Source organism: Phaethon aethereus, assembly GCF_964289735.1.
Source record: "Phaethon aethereus genome assembly, chromosome: 8".
NCBI lineage: Eukaryota > Metazoa > Chordata > Aves > Phaethontiformes > Phaethontidae > Phaethon > Phaethon aethereus.
The window spans coordinates 8266240-8288004 of NC_138584.1; the positions used below are offsets into that span (position 1 = coordinate 8266240).

General features: G+C 44.3%; 1 protein-coding gene across 1 annotated transcript in view; it reads left to right on the forward strand.

The window, feature by feature from the left end:
• Window positions 1-21765, forward strand: part of MTA1 (metastasis associated 1) — an 86039-nt gene continuing 64274 nt past the window's right edge. The window contains exons 1-2 of the mRNA XM_082003174.1: window positions 1-151; window positions 19244-19311. Of these exons, the coding sequence (XP_081859300.1) occupies window positions 124-151; window positions 19244-19311 (96 nt within the window). The 5' untranslated portion in view covers window positions 1-123. The remainder of the gene's footprint in view (window positions 152-19243; window positions 19312-21765) is intronic.

The following is a 21765-nucleotide window of genomic DNA, read 5'->3' on the forward strand; positions in this document are numbered from 1 at the left end:
TAATTCCCCCGCTCCCCTCCCCCGCCCGGCCGCCCCAGCCTCCATTTTCCAGCGGATCCGGCACCTGGAGGCGGCGGCGGCGGCGGGAGCGGCCCGCACCCCGCTCCCGGCCCCGTCCCGGGCATGGCCGCCAACATGTACCGGGTCGGAGGTAAGCGCCCCCGGGGCCCGGCCCCGCCGCGCCTCCCGCCCCTCGCTCCCTCCCGCGTGCGAGCGGCGCCTCAGGGGCCCGGCGGGCCGCGGCGGCGGGGCAGGCCCGGGGAGGGGGCCCGGGGCCGGGCCGGGGAGCGGGCAGAGCCCGGGGCGGGCGGAGGGCCGAGGGGCAGCCCAGGGGACAGGCTGGCGGGGAGCGGGGCCTGGGGGGCTCCGCAGAGGCGGGCGGCGGGTGAGGCGTGTGGGGCGGGAGCGGGGCCGGGGCCTGCTGAGCCGCGGGGAGGGGGCGGTGCGGGGCCAGGGGAGGCCTGGCGTGGGGTTAAACGGGGTGAAGGGCTGCCGCGGGGGAGCCCTTTTGCGGGTCTGGGGCGCGACGGGGTTGTGTGAGGCGCAGCAGAGAGGGCTTAGGTTGGGAGGAGGGGGGTGCAGAGCAGCCGTGTGGGGCTGTATGGGGCTGGAGGTGACAGGGTGGTGGGGCATGCGTGAGGCGCGGGGACGGGGGTGCCGCGGTGCTTGGGGCAGAGGGAAGCCGGGGGCAGGCCCGGGATGGGGCAGGGGAGGTGGGTCAGCGGGGCTGGGGTTCACGGGGAACCGAGCGGCGCCGAGATGGGGCCTGGGGTGGAGGGGACGGCGGGCGGATGCTGAGATGGGGCTCGTGCGGGGCTGTAGGGGTGGGGAACTGCTGAGATAAGAAGGAGCACAAAGATGGGCAGAGGCTGCTGGTAGGTGGGGGGGACTTGCCGGAGGCACGTCCCGCTGGTCTTGGCCTCCCCTTCCACTCTTGCTGTTGCGTTGTATGGTTTCCCATTAGTCTTGTGTTCAGGGTTGCACTCCTCTCTGATTGTCCTTTGTTTTGACTCGCGTGAAGAGAGAGGAGAGGTAACAGAGTTTGGGATTGCATTTTATGGAATATAAACCGAGGGTGGTCTGGCATGAATTTGTGCTCGGCCATTTTCCTTCAGAAAAGCTGTTCTGTGGAGCTTCCTTCCCCCCAGGACCATAGGATGTGCAGGAAGATGATTTTGTGGGGTTTCCTCCTTTTCAAAACGCCTCATTTCTTGTGGAGTTCTGTAATACCAGAGTAAAGTAAACAAGGGAAAAAATACAGCGAAGGTGGCCAAGCCATCCTGTCTGGCTGCTCTCCATCAACAACTACTTTCTGTTCTTTCCGCTTTTCTGGCCTACCCTTACTTTGTGCTCTGGAAGATGTCACTTCTTTTGTCACGTTCGTACTTTTTTCCTGGTTGTACTTGGTTTCATAGGGAGATGAGGTGTGCCTCTCAGCTGTCCTGGCTTTGTTTCTTGGGTTGCTACAAGCTGACTCTGTGTGTGTAGCATTATGTCGGTGTGGAGATGCTGAGAGTAGAAAGACGAAGGGCAAAGATGAGCTGTGGAAATTTACAGCTCGGTTCCTGGTGTGACTTGCGAAAGGAATTGTTTCCTGGAAATTATTGTTTGGCATTTAATGTTATAGGCACTAGTCTTGTGTGGAACATAGTCTCTAGTATTTTGTGTGGCAAAGTCTGTACTGTGCACCCCACAGGTGGTGGGAAGGGACTTCTGGAGATCTCTAGGCTGACCTGCTAGAAGCTGTCCTGTTAGAGCAGGGTGCTCAGGGCTCTGTCCAGCCTGGTTCTGAGTATCTCTAAGGATGGCAATGCTGCCTATTCCTTGGGCCCTGTCCGCTGTTTGACCATGCTTATGGCAAGTATTTGTTTCCTTGTGCCTGGTTGGATTTTCTCGTGTTCCAGAGAAACATCATCCCTCGTCCTATTCCTGTGCATCTCTGGGAAGAGCCTGGCCCGTCTGCACAACACCTCCCATTTGGTCGTTGTAGAGAGCAGTAACATCTCCCCTGAGCGTTCTCCTTCCTGGGCTGGACCTACCCACCTCTCTCTGCCTTTCTTTGCACATCCCATGCTCCAGCACTGACTACCTCAGTGGTCTCTGCTGGACTTGCTCCTGTATGTCACTTGTACTGGGGACCCCAAGTTGGACAGAGCTCTTCAGATGTCTCACGAATGTTTAGCAGAGGGGCAGGATCTGTCCCCTTGCGCTGCTGGCTGCAGTCCTGCTAACATGGTGATGTTTGCTGCAAGGGTGTGCCGCTGGCTTCTGGCAATTTGTTTTTTTACCAGGTGCCTTTCTACAGAGGTGCTATGCCGACAGCCTGTACTGCTGCAGGGAGTTATCCCACCCCAGATGTGGGGCTTTGCTCTAGCTGTAGTTGAACTCCCTGAGGTTCTTTTCAACCTATTTTCCAGCTTGTTGAAGTCCCTCTGAATAGCACCTCTGCCCTTGGGCATGTGCCGTGCTTTTCACAAGTCCCCAAACTTTCTTTAGGGAGTGTATTCTAGTTCCTATCCAGGTCATTTAAAAAACTTCTAAGCAAGGCTGGCCCCAGTGTTGATCCTCGAGGGATGCCATTAAGTACCGTCAGCCAAGTGAAGGTGCCTCACAATCTTTTGAGCCTGGCGCTCCAGCCAGATTTCTCCTACCTTTATTGTCCAGTTATCCAGGCCACACCTCAGTACTTTGGTTCAAAGGATGCTGTGGGAGCATGGCCTGGGACGTGAAGTCGAGGTGTACAACACCCCCCGCTCTCCCTTCAGCCGCAGAGGGGGAGAGTCTTTACATTCCAGGGGGGTGTTAGGTTAGTCAAGTGCGATTTGCCTCTGGTACATCCATTTTGGCTGTCACCTTCTTGACCTTCCTGTACTTGGAAATGGTGTCCAGTATTTGCTCTGTAACCTTTCTCATGTGGATGGCAAGGCAGCTGGCTGATAGCCCAGGTTACAGTGCTCCACTATTGTACATATGGATGAAGTCTTGATTTGACATATTACCAAGATCAACATACGGATGGATGCAGCTGTTTCTGTACGAGTGCTCCGTTCAGCCTGAGCCGGAGGAGTCTGTATTATTGAATTGTTTCTGACCTCTGGTGCTGGTATCTCCCATTAATGGTTTTGTGCACTGAAGTTGTGTGTCAACTCCAGGGCAGGATTAAATCCTGAATGGGATTTGTGCATAGTCATTTCATACACTTCCCACTGGAAGAAAAACGTTCAACAGATAATCTGTTATTATTCTTGTGGCTATCGAATTGTGTTGTATCAACTCCAGACCTAACAGCTGCCAAAAGCAGCTTGCTTGCTATGATCAATAATGCTCCTAGAAGTGTACGTTGTTTCAGAAAGGATGGTGATCGCTTTTGGCCTAATCATGAAACACCATGAATTTTTGTTTTCAGTAACCGGTAGGTGGATCACACTTCTCTGATAAAGACTGATTTTAAACGCGTAGTTGACAGCTCTTCCAGAGGATGTGAAGCGTCTTGCTGTCTTTTAACATTGACATACTGTAGTTCCCTTACAGGGGAGCTGAGCAGCTTGCACTGTGGGGGCCAAAGGTGGCATGCAAGTCTTCTCCTTGGTGTGGTGTAGCAGAGTGAGCGTGCTGAGGGGATTAGGAGCTGCCACTTGAGTGGTTCTAAGTCTCTGTGGGTAAGTTGACCGCTGGCGTTGAGTTGCTTAGAGAAAGTAACTGGTTCTCCTGGTTCCTGCCAAGTTTCTACTGGTACATTTCTGATGGAGCTGGGGGTCGCTGGCAAATCCAAGTGGGACTCTTTATAAGCTAGCACGATTCACAGGGGCTGTGAAACTTTTGAAATGTGTAGGGAAGATGCCAGGGTATCAAATCCCAAAATGAAATATGGGATCTTACTCATTGTCCAGAAGGAAATCCTGGAATTGCCTGCCTCCGGTATAGCAGAAGTGAAGATTTTCTTAACAGCTGCTGTACAGCCATGAAATAAATGGCAGCATGATGAGAGTAGGCTGCTTTTGCTTGGAAGGAGTTGTGGTGGGCTGGCCTGCCGCTTCATGGAGTGGACTGGCAGTCTGCACGATCACAGACCGTATGGGAATGTTGGATAAACACCAGATCTGAGAAGCTTGGGACCTCTGAGCTGGAATTTGCGGCCTCTGATGAAAAAAATGTACGTGGGAGAGAGATGTTCATTGTTCTGGCTAGTGCCAGGCTCTGCTTTCAGGAGAGTGCTGTATCAGCTGCCTGGAAGAGAACAGGTCATCTCAGTATCAAGAGACTTTCCAACAGCTATTCTGTCTCCACCTTCTCTGGGAGAGTTTAGCTGTAGTAGGACAAGTGTTTCTTTAGTGGTGGTAATTGATAGAGCCCCACTGCAGGTTTATGCCCCTGTGGCATTCCTTTAAGGCAGTGAAACAGTGATTTTTGCATTTCCATCTTGCACTGATTTGAGGATCTTAAATTTTTCCACCTTGCCTCCTCCTCACTCTTTGTTTTTTCCTGGATTATTTTTAATCTGCATCAGCTACCCGATCTGGTTCACTGTGGGACTGTGTGAACAGCTGAATGGACTTAGTGGGAGGGCTGGGAACAACGGGGTGGGGAAGAAAGGAGAGGAAGGATGGAGGAAGAACTACTGAAGCCAACACTTTTGCTGAGACAAATGTCAGTTTATGCTTTTAGATTAAAAGCTCTTTTATGCATTCTTGACTTCTAAGGGTTACCCTCTTGTTTGCGAGCGTACTAGGCTACAAAATTGTCACTGCTTTTGAGTCTATGGTACATTTCAGGTGTGTTTAAATGGCATTGGAAGATACGATCACAGGTCAGTCAAGCATGTATGTGCTAGCTGTATCTAACACATGTAAAGTAAGTGAAATTATGACCCCACAGCACCTGGCGTGGGCACCTAAGATTCCCAGCATCTTTATTCCAGTGTGCTGGAGACTGAAGCTCCACAACTCAGTGGCATTATTCTCACTTGCGACATTAAACCTGGTATTGGTGCACCTGTCTGTGCTGCATTCATACTTCTCATTTCAGCGTAGCCATCCCCAAGGTTTTTAAGAATGGCAGCATGACATCATCTCCCTGTTATTATAGGGTGTTATTAATGCGTGGCTGGGGACCACAGTTTGACCTGCCCCCCCATCCTGTTACATACTCCTGTTTGGCATCCAGACTCTCCTGGCAGCGTATGAATCCCAATATCCGTGCTGCTGCCAGAGTGCTGTGAGTGGATGGGTGCATTGGTCCTCTTGACATCACAGTGACGTCAATAATAATTTTCTGTGCTTTTCCTGGTAAACTGAGGTGCAGAGCTATTGAGGAAGCTTGCACAGAAACATGTTGTCAAGTCCAGATCTGGAGCATGTAATTCAGACAATTTAACTGTAGGGATGTGTGTAAACCCTCTCCTGTCCCCTTGCTTTCTTACCAGTGTGTATATATTTTGGGTTGCAGGACGAGTTAGAGTGGGGTTTTTTGTTTTGGGGTTTGATGTGTTTTGTTTTGGTTTTGGTTTTCTTTAGTAACTTTTAGCTGGAGTGTTTGAAAGTAACTTGAGCTGAGAGTGGGTTTAATGGAGAAGGGTATTAAATAACTAGTAAAGATAATAAAAATGAGTTTGTTGTTGCAACTTACTACATAGGTTTCTGTGGTCATTTGCCCTAAAAAATATACAACAGCTTCTAGCTTATCATGTTTCAGCAACAGCCAGGCAGTGGATTTCTTCATCTTTTCCTTTCATTGTTTCTAGCTGTACAAATTTATCTTCTTGCATTTTACAGTCTTCCTTCCCTTCCCTGTCTCCCCCATGTCGGACTGCTTCAGTGTTCATTAGCCTTTAATTGAGAAACACTGCATGGTGGGAAGTGTGGTGTCAGCCGACTCAGGTGTGTTTGGGGGCTAGACCTGTAATGATTGTGTCGATACATAATCCGGGGATTTGTAATAGCTGTAAAGCCGTTTGCAGCTGGCAAAATGGAGCGAAAGCAGTAAGCGTGCTTCTGCCAAAGGAGGGGAACGTGGCTTCCCTCTCCTTGTCCCTGGCAGGGTGGTGCTCACCCACTGCCTCTTCTCATTTTTCTTGGCTGCCTCTTTGGCCAGGTTGGTGTCACTGGCCCTTTAGAAACTCAGCACTGTGACCGAGGCCATTTCTGCTGGGTTAGTGAGTTTAAGCTGTTCCCGGGCTGGTGGGTGGAGGGCTGGGGTGGGGGGACACCTCCTGCGCGCGGCATGGGCTGGCAGCGGTGTGGTGGGCAGCCGAGCCACATCTCGGCAGTGCCTGCATGCTGCTTTGCTCCTTGGCGGCCCTCGGAGCCCGTGGTCTTGTCTGTGTGTTTTGCCTTTCAGTGACGGTGAATAAAAGACAATTGATAAGAAATTGTGGAAAAGGGACTTTTAAACTCTGTAAGCATCTCCTGTTTTTTAAGTAGTGAGATTTTCCGTGAATGTAAGAGATTTTCCTTTCGCTTGCATCTAGGTTTTTTTCAAGCAACTCTTGATGTTTAAACATCCTAAACTTTAAATAAATAGAGTACTTAATCTCTCCCCAGAAAGAGAATAAGGTGGTTGGTGTTACTGTTTTTACTTAAATGTATAAACTACTCCTGAGCGGTTTGGGGTCACTTGGAAGTGTGGGTATAAACTGTTGGAGGTTGCCTCCTTGTAGTTCTGCACGTTTCTGGCTACAAGTAATCTGTTAGGTCAGTGTTACTTCTGCACCAAGTAAGGAGTTTTTACATGGTATCTTATTGCTTTGCAAGATCATTATTTTTTAAAATCCCCAAATAGGTACCTGACCAAGCCCTTCAGCTGCTTTACCTGAGTTTCCCATGAGATTTAGATAACTAGAACTGTTGGGAAAGGTGCTCTTGTAAGGTATTACAGTTCTAGGACTTTAGTATCTCAGAACTCACTGCTGTAGATCTCATATACAAAGAGGCCCTGCTTCAAAGTGTTTTTTAAAGTCTTGTATGATTCCTCCTCTGCTCTTTACTTGTAAAACCAAATTTGGTCTGTTGGACCATCTGTTGTTAACAAGGACTAATGAGTTTCTGCTGTAATTATTTAATGTGTAAGAAAGCATTTTCAGTAGGGAAAGACATCGAGGAATTTTTCACATTAAAAAAGGCACAACCTTCTTTTAAAAGGAACTTTGTTATGCTACAGTTCAAAGGCGGTTGAACCCTGGTGCTTAGATGAATAATTTAATTTATTCTCCATTGCAGATGGCAAGACTCTTATGTCCAGTAGGATATGGGATACAGCCATTTCTGGAGGTTAATACATTGCAAGGTCCTCAGAGTTGGTGCTGGCTATTCAAACATAACAAAATTTAAGCTTTAAATCTATCTGGTAACCTTTTTATGTTCATATATGTCACAAACCTTTAAATATACAATAAAGCCTAAGATTAATTTAAGGAAGTAAGTGTGCTTTTTGGAAACTTTAGGAAACACCTTGTTTTCTCCCCTGTGCTGCTCCTGCACACCAGTCTGTTTTGGAAGATTCTTAGTGGATTAAACAGTATTTGGTGCCTCAAGACTCATGGAAATCATTCTTATCTCAGCGAAGAATTCAGCCTGTGAAGGCAATAGCCTGTGTAAATCAGCCACTTCTGATTTACTTGTTTGCTTCACAAAAAAACCTTGAAATTTCAGCTTGACCTCCATGAAAAATGTTTGTGTTTATTTACCAAAGCTCTGATGGTTGGATGTGACCTAGGCCTGACTGAAGACGGGTCCCCTGAAGCAAAACTCCTGACCCATATCTTGGGTGATCAGTTTACTGCTGGTGTGGGGACTGGCAGTAGGATGTGACCATGAGTAGTGTGTCTTGTGAGAAATGTGAAGGCTTCCTCAATTTGTTACCCGCTTAAGCTGTAAGGGAAGGCTTAAGTCGTGAAGAATGAGGAGGCTTTCTTTGTGGTCTCGTGCAGAATTAAACATCTGTTTGTTTTTGGTATATCACTCCTAACTAAACGTCAGTTTCTGCTTGCAGAAGTAAGTGAGGAGGCAGATGAATCACCTTCAGGGGAAGGACCTGTGAAGCAGCTGCAAGGCTTGCAGGCTGCATAACCCAGCCCAGAAGGAGGCATGCACACATTCTCCTTTTCCAGCTCTTTGGCTGGATCGCCTTTAGGAAGGGGGAGTGTTCCTGAGATAATTTTTACTTGACATTGATCAATGAAGTAAGGCGGAGAAGTTAGTTGGCAGCTTTAAAGTGAGTTTGCAAGCTAAAGAAAAAGTTTAGGCTTCTCCAGTCTTTTACACGTGTTACTCGCAAGCTGTTTGGTCTTCGTGGCGCCTGGGATTTCACAGCTCAGCTTCTGTGCATTGCCAGATCACCAGTTGTGAACTGTGGCAGATGTGGCCCGTGGTAATGTTTCTGTTAAATTGCACGTGATGTGCTCTGGTTAATTCAGGGACTTTGTGCTTTTTATGCAAGATGTAGGAGGACAGATGATACTTGACCAAGCATAAAGTTAGTGTGGTGTGAGCAGATGATTCCTGATATAGCACAGAGCTTGTACTTACAGAGTTCAGTTGCCAACATCTGAGCAAATTTGAACCAGCCAAGTGAGACAGTTGTGTGGATGTTTCTTTTGGTAGTGGTGTTGATTTAAGCAGCGCCTGCTCGCAGACACTTGTTACTGTCCTCACGTTGCTTCCTTAGCTGGGCTTACACAGCTTGGTGTGCCTGTGCAACGAAGCAGGTCAGGGAATTGATTTGGTTGGGAGACAGTTTTTTTGACCTGGGTGAGTTCCTAATCAGGTTTACCACGTGCGTGCCTGCCTCCTCCCATCCGAGGAGAAGCTGTCACAACTTGAGGGGGTGGTATGGGAGGGTGGGGGATGAATCAGCTTCACTGGCATTCTTGTTTGAAGAAACGTCTGCGAAACTATGGCAGGAGTTTATTCTTCATCCATGTTTTACATTGTGAAGCCATGATGTTTTTGATCTGGCACTGAAACCTCTACTCCCAGACTTAATACACAGTCATACTGTGGCCTAAGCAGTTAATTCACATTGACTAACTGAAGTCAAGCATTGCTCTTAAAAAAGCACAACTTTTTTTGTTGTTTTGTTTGCTTCTTGAGGGTGATACCAAACTTGATGTCCGAGTGCTTCAGAGGTTCTTGTTTCGCAACTCTTGGGATACTTGCAGGGAATATGAAGCTGATTTCTTGTCCTCCTCTGTGCTGCCTAAGAATCTTTTGGAAAATAATGTTTTTATCTGTCCTTAGCAATGAATGCAATGGAACAGGCTGTTCTCTTGGTTGCTAGAAAAGACGACTGTTAGGGTGCAGTTTGAGGATACTCTCCCCTGTGCCCACCCCTCCAAAATACATTCTTTCCCCTCCCTCCCAAGTGATTTAAGGAGTTCTCTTACTAGTTTCTCCATCTGCTCAAGTGTTTCTGTGGCTCTTCTGTAAATTAGACCATCCTGGTCTTCCCTTACAACCCACCTTTGGGGAAAGGTTTTTCCTTTTTTAAGCCTGGACTATTTCCATGAACTGGTTCATGGTATTGCCCCGCAAAGAGTTGTACTGGTGCAGCTGAAATGACGTTGGCTCACAACTTTGCTACTGCAGGAAATGTTTGTATAGCTACATCCTTGGGAACTGAAGTGGCAGAAGAGTAATACAGAACAGGCTTTTTGTCCAGAGGACTTTGAAACATGCTTCTCTGTAAAGCAGAGAAGAAAAAGCGATTCTCCAGGAATATTTAGTGTATGCTTGTCCTGCAGGAAACTGGAGGGAGATGACTTAGTGAACCTAAAGGGTCAGTGATGCATGCAAATATGCCTCAGTTATAGCTGGGATATTGGGAGTTGATTAATTGAAATAGGTTTCCTTGTACTGCCATATAATTGATTTCTAGGAGCAGAATTGCTTCTTTATCCTCAGGGTAGTACTTTGGAAGCTTAATTTTATTTCCAGGATTCTCACAAATTCTCTTTTCCAGTCTGTTTGTACACAGTCTCCTTACCTTTACCTTTAAGCTGGCATCCCTATTTTTTTCAGTGTGGCATAGTTCTTACCTAAGAAGAGTGACCTGTGAAGTACTCTTGTCACCCATAACCTTTTTTTTGCAAGTACCAGCTGTCCTTTGTTTTTTTTCCACGGATCTTCTGCAACTGAAAACAGCCAATGGTGCTGTGAGGAACAGAAATAAGGATGTTGACTTTTATCTAAAATTCATGTTTGTTCTTCTGTGAGGTGGTTCTTCCCCTTCTCCTCCTCCCACTTCTTTGTAATATTGCACTTTTACTGGGCAAGGTACTGTACGTATGAACTCTGTGCCTCGGTCAAAGCTGAGATGTTGAGTCTCTAGATTGTTGCTGTGAGGCAGAATACCTGCTGCCTTCGCTGGCAGAGAGGGTAAACGTTTGGCAACACCCTTGGTCATAATGAGTCAGATCAGAAGTTAATCGAGCCCAGGACCTGCCTCGAACAGCACTGACTAGAGGTGTTGGGAGGTGGGTAAGAAAGCAAGCACTTTTGATAATTCCCTCAAACACTGTGGAATCTCCAGTGATTTACTTTAAAACCTAGTCTATTAATTGTTTCTGAAATGGGAACCATTTCATATCTCTAATTGTCTGTCTTACCTTTCTCACTCTCTCTTGTAGTTTCAGTATCTGTGTTTTTAAGATGGGGAACAGTGATCAGAACTTAATTATCTTTGAGACTTCTGTCCCTCTGTGAAATGTTTTAAATCAGACAAAGGGTTTGGCAGTTAATAGGGAAGAACTAATGCATGGATAATGGAGTTGCATAAACCTTGTTTCACCAAGAATCAGGCAAAAATATGATATGAGGTAGTTGGACAGGAATTCTTCTTCTCCCCTTTGACATGCCAGAAAACAAAGAACTGAAGACCTTTGGGAAGTTCCAAATCCCTTAAAGTGTTTCAGAGTTTAAACTGGATCAAGCAACTGTCAGTTTGTCCAAGCGAGTTGCATGTCGTTAACTTAGAGGGGTTTTTTTTCTCGAAAAAGGTAGAGAATATTTCTTAGCTTGAATAGAGTTCTGTGTGATAGATATTTGAGGGTTTTTTTGCAACCACTACAGGTCCTTCAGAGTTTGGGTTTTTGGTCTGTTTGGGGTTTTTTTTGTAGTATCTGTTACTACTTGAGAAGAGCTTGCACTGATAAATGTTTGTATCATAGATTTGCGCATGATCTGTAGTCCTGTTACACAGATCTTGCCATGAATTGCTTCTACTTCAGGATTATGATTTGGGGAGTATTGAACCTGGACTTTTGGAGGCAAGTCAGAAAAACTAATACATAGTTTTCATCTCAAAACAGCCAAGTTATTTTGGCTGTTTCTTTCTAGATACAAGTTCTGCACATTTGGAAGAAAATGTAATGTGAACATTTTGTTTACCATATGAATGTGTAGATAATCCTTGTTTCTTGAGCATTTTATAGTTTGGAGATTTTTAAGGTGACGGGATAAAAGACTATTCCTGCTTCATGGCTTTGATCATATTCTCTAAGGCAACCCACCTTTGGAAATAAGAGTTTAGCCATTAGAAAAAGAGAGGAATCAACAAACTCAAGAAAATCAACTACCTGTTTCTTACAAGCATGCTGACTCTGAGTTAAAGTATGATATTAAAGTATGATTCAAATAAGGTATTGATATTTGCACTGATTATCAGCTTCTAGCCTTTTCGGTACAGGTGCATGTTTCATGGGGACTTGGCGAAAGTTACATGGGTTTCTCACTTGTATATTTATGAATTTGATGCTTTTTTTCCTTCTCGCTGCTGGGGGTTGGAATGCCGTCGTCTTCTATGTTTTATTATTGAAAATAAGAGTAGAAGCTGGTATGAAACCGAGAATATGGACTTCTGCCATGCGTTTTGAATACATGAGGCTGAACTTCCTTCAGTACAAAGCAATCTTGAGCGGTGCTTCTGCATGCGTATGTGTGTAGATGCATGCTTGGAATTTAACTGCCGTTGTAGAAGCTTTAGTTCATTAAATGAAACTGAGTTGTCCTTTCCCTGCACGTATCCGGACTCTTTAGTCTACAGCTCCAGGGTTCTTTCAAGTAATGTTGTTCTTCATGGAGAAAGGATGGAAAGAGGAAGTTGAACTGAACAAACTGTATGACCTTGTGTAGGTACATCTATAAATTCATGTTTTTAGAGGTTTTACAGCATGTTATGTGAGCTGATAGAATCTGGAGAGGCTGTATGCTTGCTCACCACTGAAGTGCTTGGCACATGGGTATTATGATGTATTTGTTGTTTAATATCTGGGATGTTGTCTTCCCAGTACATCCCTATAGGCTCAGGATTGTACAGGCACCCTTGTTACGCTGCCTGCACACCCTCCAGGAGGGTAAAAGCAACTTTCCATTGTAAGGGCTGGTTTCATAGGAGAAATATTTTACATAATTACAAAACAAGCATTGTGAATTAAGATTTTTCTATACATATAATTTCAGTGTGTAATTAACTAGACATAACTGCTCTTTTGGAGGAAGTGTGCTCTTATAACTCCCTGTGTAGGCAAGCTCTCAACATCTACTGAACCTGGAAAGCTCTGGGAACTAGCAGAGGAGTCATGCTGTAGAAACTCCCAAGTGAAGCCTATTAACTCCCAGGCTGAAGTAGGAAATCATAACGGGAAGGGTAGGGCTGCAACAGTTCCTTTTAAGAGTGTTTTCTGGCTCCAGGCTGAGAAGCTGCAAGTACATCAGGAGAATTTGGCTGTGGATCCCTTTGCTTGTGCGTGGAGCCATCACACCCTGATTGAACGGAGTTTGCAATGTCTGTAGACCTGATGGTGACCTAAAACATTTGACCGACCGCAAGAGACTGCTGGGTCCTGTGACTGATGGCTCTTGAGGATGGCAGTCTTTCTTGCTGAAGGAAGCCTTGTCTGTTTTTACCCGACTTGGGACTGTTTCCACTGCGTATTTGGAGACAGGGGAGTCACTGTTCTGGATGGACGTGCAGGCACAGAGTTGAGCTGTCATTGCTAATTTATATCTAGGAAGTTTATTGCAGGCTTTGGGCTTAAGGAAATGGTGCAGTGGTGTGTTAATCTTGATCCGTTGGTGAACACCAAGCTTTCTGCTTTAGCAGTGAGAACTTGTCGCTTAGGTATTCTTTCCCTGTTTTGCTGTGGCTGAGCCTTTTTACTGAGACCAGGCAGGTAATCTTGGGAGCATGTTGTGTGAGCAGTGGACACACGCATGGTCCCTTTTGAGATTTGTATCTTGCTTAAAGATTTCAGTCAAGGGTTATTTGTTTTGATCTCTGTCCTCATAAGTCTTTTGACTTCTTCGCTTTGTTCAGAAGAGCAAAGTTAGCTTGATTTAACGAGCTAAGTTAGCGTGATTTAACTGAGGGGTGCCTCAACCTGTCCTTACTAAATTTAGTGATGGTTTACTGTTAACTGTACGGAGTGGAGATTTCTGCAGGAGATGGTGCTTGCTTTTGCCATGTCCCTCGATAAATGACTATAGGTATTTCAGATGCTTTTGTGCTTGGGTTGTTGCTCCATTTCCACTCCTTTTTTGAGGAGTTAGGTGGTAGTAGTGGTGTTGCCTATAGTGCAGCAAGCTGAGGATGGGGCAGCACCTATCCTGTGCATGCAGTAGCCACAAATACCACTGTCCAGTAAATATGAATTGAACTTGTGCTGACAGTACATCTTTAATATCTTTGTTGATGTGTGAAAGACATTAACTCTAAATACCTGGCTCATATATACTGCTAGGTGTATTTGACCTCATAATTCTTTTAGCAACAGAAACAACTGTTTCAATTTTGCTTTTCTGGTAATGAAAATACTGTGCTGGTAAGGCTTCCTCTGTTGAAACTCTGTCTGTTCTGTTACTAAACATTTCATCAGGTCACAGCTGCTGTGAGTGATGCTGTTTTTTGAACAGCCAGAAGGCAATGCAACCTGGGCTCTGCCAGGTGAGATTGCTTGACTTTGTAGGCTGAAAGCAGTTAGCCTCTCCCGCCTCCTCTTTCATGAGAATGTAGACCTGGAGGGATTGTATTATGCAGAATGTAAAGTGACTGACAGTATCAGGACCAAGCTGCTGAATAATTTGAAAACTGGAGCTTACCAAAAGAAACTGGCCCAAAATTGAATTGGAAATCCAAAGTATGAGGCGGCATGTATTTCCCATAAGATAAGTCATAAAGTAAGCAGGTCATCATAAGTCTATGCTCTCTCTTGACGCTCATCTTTAATTCAGGGCAGCAGCTTTGTGGATTGGGCAGGGAAGATACTTGGAACTGTGAAGTTACTTCCTTATCACATGTCTGGAAGTGCACGTTGTACCCAACAGCGGTAGTGAGTGTGAGAAGAGGAAGGCTTCAGCCTCCCTCCTGTCCTGAGTACACTTGTAGGCTAATGCACTACACAGTGTGTAACACTTTCTGGTGGTAAGGGATGGAGCATTCCGCGAGGTCAGTCCTGGAAGCGCTTGTAGCCTGAAAGGCAGATGTAGGTTGGGAAGGATAAAAATGCTTTTGGGCATTTTTGCAACTTGATTACCTAAAAGCCCATAAGGTTATTAGGTAGCTCAGACATGTCTAATCTTATAAATATATGACCTCTAGACAATGCGTGTTCTTTCAATTGTGGTACCTCCTCGTGATTTTCTTTTGCATGGACCTATGTAGACTTAATCAACAGTTGACATGAAGAGGGCAGAGGGGAAAGCTATTTTGCAGTAATGTCTTAAAAGTATATGAGAGCAAAAGGAAAGTCTGTTATGTTTATTGCTAATAGAGAACAATTATTTTACTGCCTTCATGGAAAATTTTCATCTTCTGTGGTCTGTAGGCTGTCATTCTAGTTTCAGATGCTGTTGCAAGTATGCTTGTGTTTTACAGCAGCTCACCACCTGTGTAATGTAGCATTGCTTTCTAGTAAGTTGTGTATATTCTCAGCTTAAGGAAAAAAAACATTAGAGGGATAGAAAGGCTTTTTGGGTAGATTCACGTATGCGGGTACTTCTGGTCTGTAGCAGTACAGGCAAGAGGAAGAAATAAATCTTGAGTTTGTGTCAGAAGGTGGTGATATGCACGGCAGCCCTTACCATCTTGTGGTATTGCCACACTCCTCAGTTGTTGCTTTAGCCTGATGATAGGGAATTCCGTAGTGCACACGAGTGATGCTGTTAATTATGATCGTGATGGGGATGCATGACTGGTTAATTTAGGGATTATGAGTTTAAGCTGCAAGCTGTTGTGAATGTATGGGATTGAGTCTCCAACCTTTGTTCAGAGTGGTAAGGGGTGAGCTTTGAGTGTTTGCGGCAGTTGCTGTTGGTGAGGAGACGTGGTGCTTGTGCTGTGCAGAGCACATAGGCTGGTCTTTTTCTTCAGTCATGTAAGTAGGAAAGACAATAAATTAGCAAGCATAGACAGTCTGTTGTGCTTGAAGAGTCTGACTTGGTAGGAGCCGAGGTGCCTATCTTCCTGTTCTTTAGAGGTTTGTTAGTTTTGTCTCTTCCTCCATCCTCTCTTTCAGCCCAGGGCACAGAGACTGTGGCAAGTTGTGCACATACAGGTTGTGCACATTGTCTCCCATTGACGACTGCATTGTTGGGAGCCTGTAGAGGGTTTCTGTTCTTCAGTGTGTGTGTGCGTGTGCAGTTGTAGCTACTGTCCTGAAAGCAAAATGGGAATAGCATTAATGGGTAGGCAGTATGAAAGGATGCATTTCTCATGGGAAGAAGCTGGAGATGAAGGGGAAGTGCTGCTCAAGGGGCAAGGAGGTGTTTTGGAGTGTAGGGATCAATGGAGCATGGTGCTGTACCTCCTTTAAACCCAGTGTAGGAAACCAGCCTTCACTGGTTTTGTTGCGTATGGAACAATTTAAAAGGAATGCTCTCAGCTGCTAAAGCATCAGTTTGGAGAGTAGTTTGAACTTAAAATTTCTGTAGTACATGTGGAACAGTGAGTAACTTGAGTATTTCTCTGTGCAGGATAGCATTTTAATTTTAGTTAAGTATTTAAAATCTGTATGAAAAATTCAAATTACTCCCCTCTGATCTGCTCACGTTCTGTTTTATGTGATTTGCAGTGCGCTCTGCATTACTTGCAGAGAGGAAGAAACCCTTTTCCAGGTAATTTGAGTAATGGGAAATAGGTCTCCATTAGTTGCATAGCTACTGGTGAAATGCTTAACATAGTTGTGGGATTAGTCTAAAACATGGATGAGCCGTACTGGGCTGTGCATTTGTGATGTGATGAAGTCATCAAGCACCGATCTAAGTACGCACCTCTACGCTCTGTCATGTGTCAGCTCTTAAAGCATCCCATGGGACAGCTTTGGTTCTGCCGTTCTGCAAGCGGTGTGCAGCTGGCTGTTTTGTGTGAGGTTCATTTGCAGTTACTGATCATGGAGTGTGGGCTTGGGCGTGTTCCTTCTGCAGAGCAAAACAATGGTTTTGGGGTTTTATTATTCAAAGCTGTTGGCTATCACCATGAGCTGTTCTTTAATAAACTATTCATCTGTGATAAACTTTATTTAAATCCATGCCAGATTTTACAATCAATAAACTGTAGTTACAGGAAAAATCGAGTTAATGTTCACTTAAGGTAGAAAACCTGTCTCTGAGAATATATGCACATATATGCACACAAAAAAGCTGTTAGAAAAATTATGTGAACTAGGAAGATTTGGAATGGTCACCTGAAACCCATGGAATTAAAGACAAGGTTATATTTTAAAGACAGAGATTGACATTTCCCTTAGCTTTCATTTTTAATTTTCAGTCATAGTGTTCACAAATGTAAGATTTTTGCATCGGCCTCAGCCAAGGTACCTAAAGTGAGGTGTAGCTCGTTGTCTTAGGAGGAATGAGAGGGGCGGAGGGAAAGAACTCGTCCATTCTTCAGGTGATGGAGCCTTGCGTTGAGAGGTGGCTGGTGGGCTTGGAGGCAACTCGAAGTTTCCACGTCCTTCACTGCAGTGCCCTTGTAGGGCATGGGTGGTTCTGCTGTGGGAGAAAAGATTTCTCTTTACTCTGCTGATCTGTAAATTGCTTAATGCCTGTCATTGTTATTTCAGTCAGCAGTTGTTATTGCTGAAGCTGCCAAATAATCTGTTTGGTTTTGTGACTTCTGGTAGAGTTGGTCATAGTAATGTTGAGCCTGTTGTTTCCCGCTTGGTGTGCTGCACAGAGCGGGTGCTTGGGAGTGGAAATTGAGGATCTGATTACTTGGGTGTTTTAACCATTTCTGGGAACTGTGTTTTTCTACAAACCAGATGTCCAGTCTGAATTCCTTAGATTGAAGAATGATCTCATCTAAAGCCTGCAGGGAAGTGACATTTAAGAGGAACTGACTCTTGCAGTTAGGAAGTTTTGGAGTCACTCAAATGCGTGTTAGTGTGTGTGAAGATAGCTGATGATCAATCTGAGAGGTCTGGAGCAGAGAAGGCACAAAAATATAAAAAATTTGGTGTGCTATTTATTTGCTTTATTAGCTCTGGTTACACTATATATTAGGTAACCCAAGATGTGCACTGTTTGCATGTTGGCGTTGCAACCTTGTCACTCATCACTTCAACCAAGGCCATGTTTGCCTTTGTTGTCAAGGTGTCTTTGCAACTCATGGCATGTGACACTTTTTTTGAAGGATAACAGCTTGGTAAACTTCCACTCTTGGGATTGGGAGGCTCCCCAGTCCCTGGGATTCTTGACTTGTGACTTCTCTCATAAGGCAACTAGCCCTGTTGAAGGGACATGAAGGCACTTGAGCTGTTTGCAGTTAGTGAGGACTGCAAGACCTGCTGGGTCATCTGCCCAGCGCTCGCTGCTGTGCTCTTGCGTCTTATGTAGCAAGTAGCTTGGTCTGTTAAGCTCCAGGGAGACCTACGGAGAACGTGAGCTGTAAGCAGTCTGAGAAAATCTGTGTCTGGAGCTGTAGTAGTGTTACACGGGGATTTGTGGAAGGGCTGCTGTAGGACGTGATGGATGAATGCTTTGGTGTCTCCCTGGCCACCCTGGAGATAACAGTGGAATCGTTAACCCTCATGGTGTGGCTTTGGAGGAGCAGAGGCCCTGGGGGTTGTCTTCCTTCTTCTGCGCTGGGGAGGAGGTAACAGTATTTCTGATACTGACTGCCTTTTTAACGAGCATCTCGGGGAGATTGAGGCTAACAGGTTCAGCAGTTGTCCCTATTTACAACAGGCTAGCACCACTGAAGACCCATTCAGTGGTGGAGCATCATGCTAATGTTCACTGCAGATTACCTGAGTCATGCCCAAGGGCTATGGATGTTTTGTTCCAAACACAAATGAGCTGGGAAATCGTTTTTAAATTTAGTAGATAGTCTTGGAAGGAATCCTTGTTAGATCGGGGCGGAAGAGAAATCTGTAATGTGCAAGGTCAGCACCTGAGGGTGGGTGGCTGCGGCAGCAGGGTGTGAATTCAGCCCTCTTTTTGCCTCACTTAAAGTCTGGGATTTGGCTTCTGGGCTATTGGGAGGTAAAGGCCAAGTCCATTCAAGACTCTTGAGCTTCTGTTTCCTTAACTGCAAAAAAGAGTATTTTAAGCTTGGAGCTCAGTAATACCAAATTATTTACATGGCACTTCTTGATGCTTCTCTGATGATTTTTGTTTTTTGAAGGTGTTACCTTGGGCAAGGAACTTTTTTCCTGTAGTTTACAATGTTTATCCTGCTTGGAAATAGGAATATTACTGACCTGTTTGGCTTAGTATATGGAGTTTTGTTGAGGCTATTCTAGGATAATACCGGTATAAAAGACCTGAAAGTAGAGAAAAAGATAAGAGAGGAAAAAAAGAATGAAACGATTTGTATTCTAAGTAAATGGGCAGTATGTTGAAACTGAGCTGGAGGGGAAGAGGGAAGATCGCATATTGCTGGTGAGGAGTGGCTGGATTTTGATAAGAAAGAAGAGGAAGCAAATAAAGAAAACAGTGTGATCAAAGTGGAATTAATCTGATCAGAGAGAGAAGGAACATCACATGCTTTGCTTTCCAGGCTGACAGTAGAGTTCGTTCTTTTTTTTTTTTGTCGAAAATGAGTTGATGGCCTTCAGATTGCACTGATATATGTTCCTTATACTGGCATGGATTTTCTATTTCCTCGCTTAAAATCCTGGATTTAGTAGGAACATTTGAAATACTGCTTGTGCCAAGAGATGAATTTGGGATGGTGTCTTTAACAGGTATACATGTGAGGTTTTGATGAAATTTTTAGCAGTTCATCTTTTAAAGTTTTTTTCTGTTTTTGCCAGATTATGTCTACTTTGAAAATTCTTCAAGTAACCCATATTTGATACGAAGAATAGAGGAGCTCAATAAGGTAAACAAATTTTTCCATCAAGTCTTGGAAGTTAATTGAATTTATGATCTGTTTGATTTGATTAGAATCAAAACAATTCTCTAGCAGTTCTCTGGTAATTAGAATCTTAAAAATACTTTTGTTCTGATACTTTTTTGGAATGCTTTGAGACCTGCTAGATTGTTCTCCTTTGGTATTGAAAGGACTGAGTGTCAACGGTAGGTCATTCTCAAGGTGATTATGCCCACCTGTAGGGCAGGAGATTTCTGCAGTTCTTCAGTTCCGTGCCAGGATCACTCCATGCAAAATAATAGTTTGCCTAGAGGATGGAGAGCTTTGTAATTTGATCTTTCTTGGGGGAGACTCTTGCTCAACAGGAAGGTTTGGAACCATTATCTGCTTCCTTGGACTTTGTCTTTGCTGGTTGTTGTCCTTTGGGCAACCAGCAAAGTGTATTATTTCATCTGCTAAATTTCCCTTACATTGGAACTAAAAGGGAAGCGTGATAGCTTGTATGTGGGAAGCCAGCTGAATTCCTCGATGCTGAAATTTTACCTAGTTAAGAAGGGAAGACTGTTCTGAAGCAGCTAGCTGTGTCCTAAACATGCCACTTTCTCAGGTTTAATACCAGTGTGTCCATTGCAGCCCATACACAAGGAATGCAACATCGCTGTTTTGGATTTGAATTGAAATGAACTGACTACAGTTAGTTTCTTTTCTTCAGCAATGGTGAAACATGTCTGGAAGAGAAAATGTATCAATATAACAACAAATAAAGAATCTGAGGGCTAGAACATCCTTTTAACACCTTTTTAGTGGTGGTCTAGTGCAGAAATACTTTGTCTCCCTTTCACTAAGGAACCAAGAGCGAGTTCCTAAAATGCTCCCAGTGGGTCCATAGCCATGAGGTATCAATAGCTGTATGCCATCAGTTACAGGGTGCAGTTGCGTTTAGCACTTTCTAGGGAAGTGTTCTTTTCCCTCTTCATTCTTCCCCTGCTTTGAAAAAAGAACTTTCAGCCTGGATCTCTCATTTTAGTGGAAATCTTGCCTCAGCCATCATTTCTCTTACCCATTCTTTGAAATGGGTCTTTTCAGTTGAAATGAATCCTATGTTGCCCTTTTTTTTTTTTCTTTTCACTAAGTGTAAATGAAACCTGGGCGATCAAATGAAATAGATAATTCTACATTGTAGCCCTCTGCGTTTGAACAAGATGGCTCCTGCTTTTGTGCTTTAGTTCCTCAAAATTTAAAACTTCTGAATTACTTAACAGAAAGTGATAGAAATTCTGCAAGCCCTGTAGCAAAAACTGGTAGGCTGCAAGGGGAAATATTTGTGCATGTATATATTGTCAACTGTTTTTTTTCTTTGTGTTAGGAAAACTGGTATTATTAAAGATGAAACTTTTCCTCCATTCACATCTTAGCAACAAGCATGTATATCAGTTTGTGTTTGGTGGGGTTTTGTTTGGGTTTTTCTTTTGTTTTGTTTTTTGTTGGTTTTGGTGGGTTTTTTTTTTTTATTCCTTGTGGAGAGATTGCTGGTCCACTGCCTTTTTTTGCAGACTTCCTGGAGGGGAATTTGTATCTTAGTCTTCTAGTTTCTTAATCTGTGTGCCATCATTATGGTTTTCAAGGACTCTTCAGTAGTAGGATACAACTCTTTTCGGTTACATTTTCATTATTAGTTGATTTATTTTAGAGACAGTAGATTGGCTGGGACTATTACAAACCAGTAGGTGTATTTCCCCTAGAGTTTGTATAAAGCCAATTTCACAATTTGGCAGATGCCATCTTACAAGAGATTCATCACCTGCCTCATCTTACGAGTTTTAAGAAAAAAAAAAAATCCCAAACCTTTCAAAAATCCTGACTTTTTTGTATGTTGTCACTGATGTAGAGTTCATTGCGTGGTGCAGCTTCCTTGGTTCTCCTTTTGGAATGATTTTTTTTTTGCGTGTGTGTTAGCTATTGTTTAGCTCACCACTGCTGTCAGAGAAAGAACCTGATTTCTTTTGTGAAAGTAATAATGGCTGGGTTCTTTCTTGCTTTCCTGCTGTCCTACAGAATTTGGAGAACAGCCTAAACCTGAATTCGCTTGTTATATTTCATAGTTCTTTTTATTAGGACTTTAAAGATGCTTTTGAATTCTGCTAAATGTAGACATTACGTGAAAAGTAGCAAAGTGGCTTGTTAATATATTGTAACTGCACGTGTTTTTCCTACCCCTTGAAACATCCTGTAACTGCTAAAAATGGTGATCCCGCAGAAACAATTAGGAGGGAAGGGCCAAACTCTGTTTTCCTACCCTGGGATGGATCTCACTGGCATTTGTGTGTTAGATCATGTGTGTGCAGCTGGAGGGTGCTGAAAGGTGATGCTATGTGGCTCTTGTGCAAAATTCCAAATTATTTCTGAAGTTTTCTAGTTTGGTGTGTACAGTGCAGTTCTTGATTTGTGATCAATCTTTTTTCT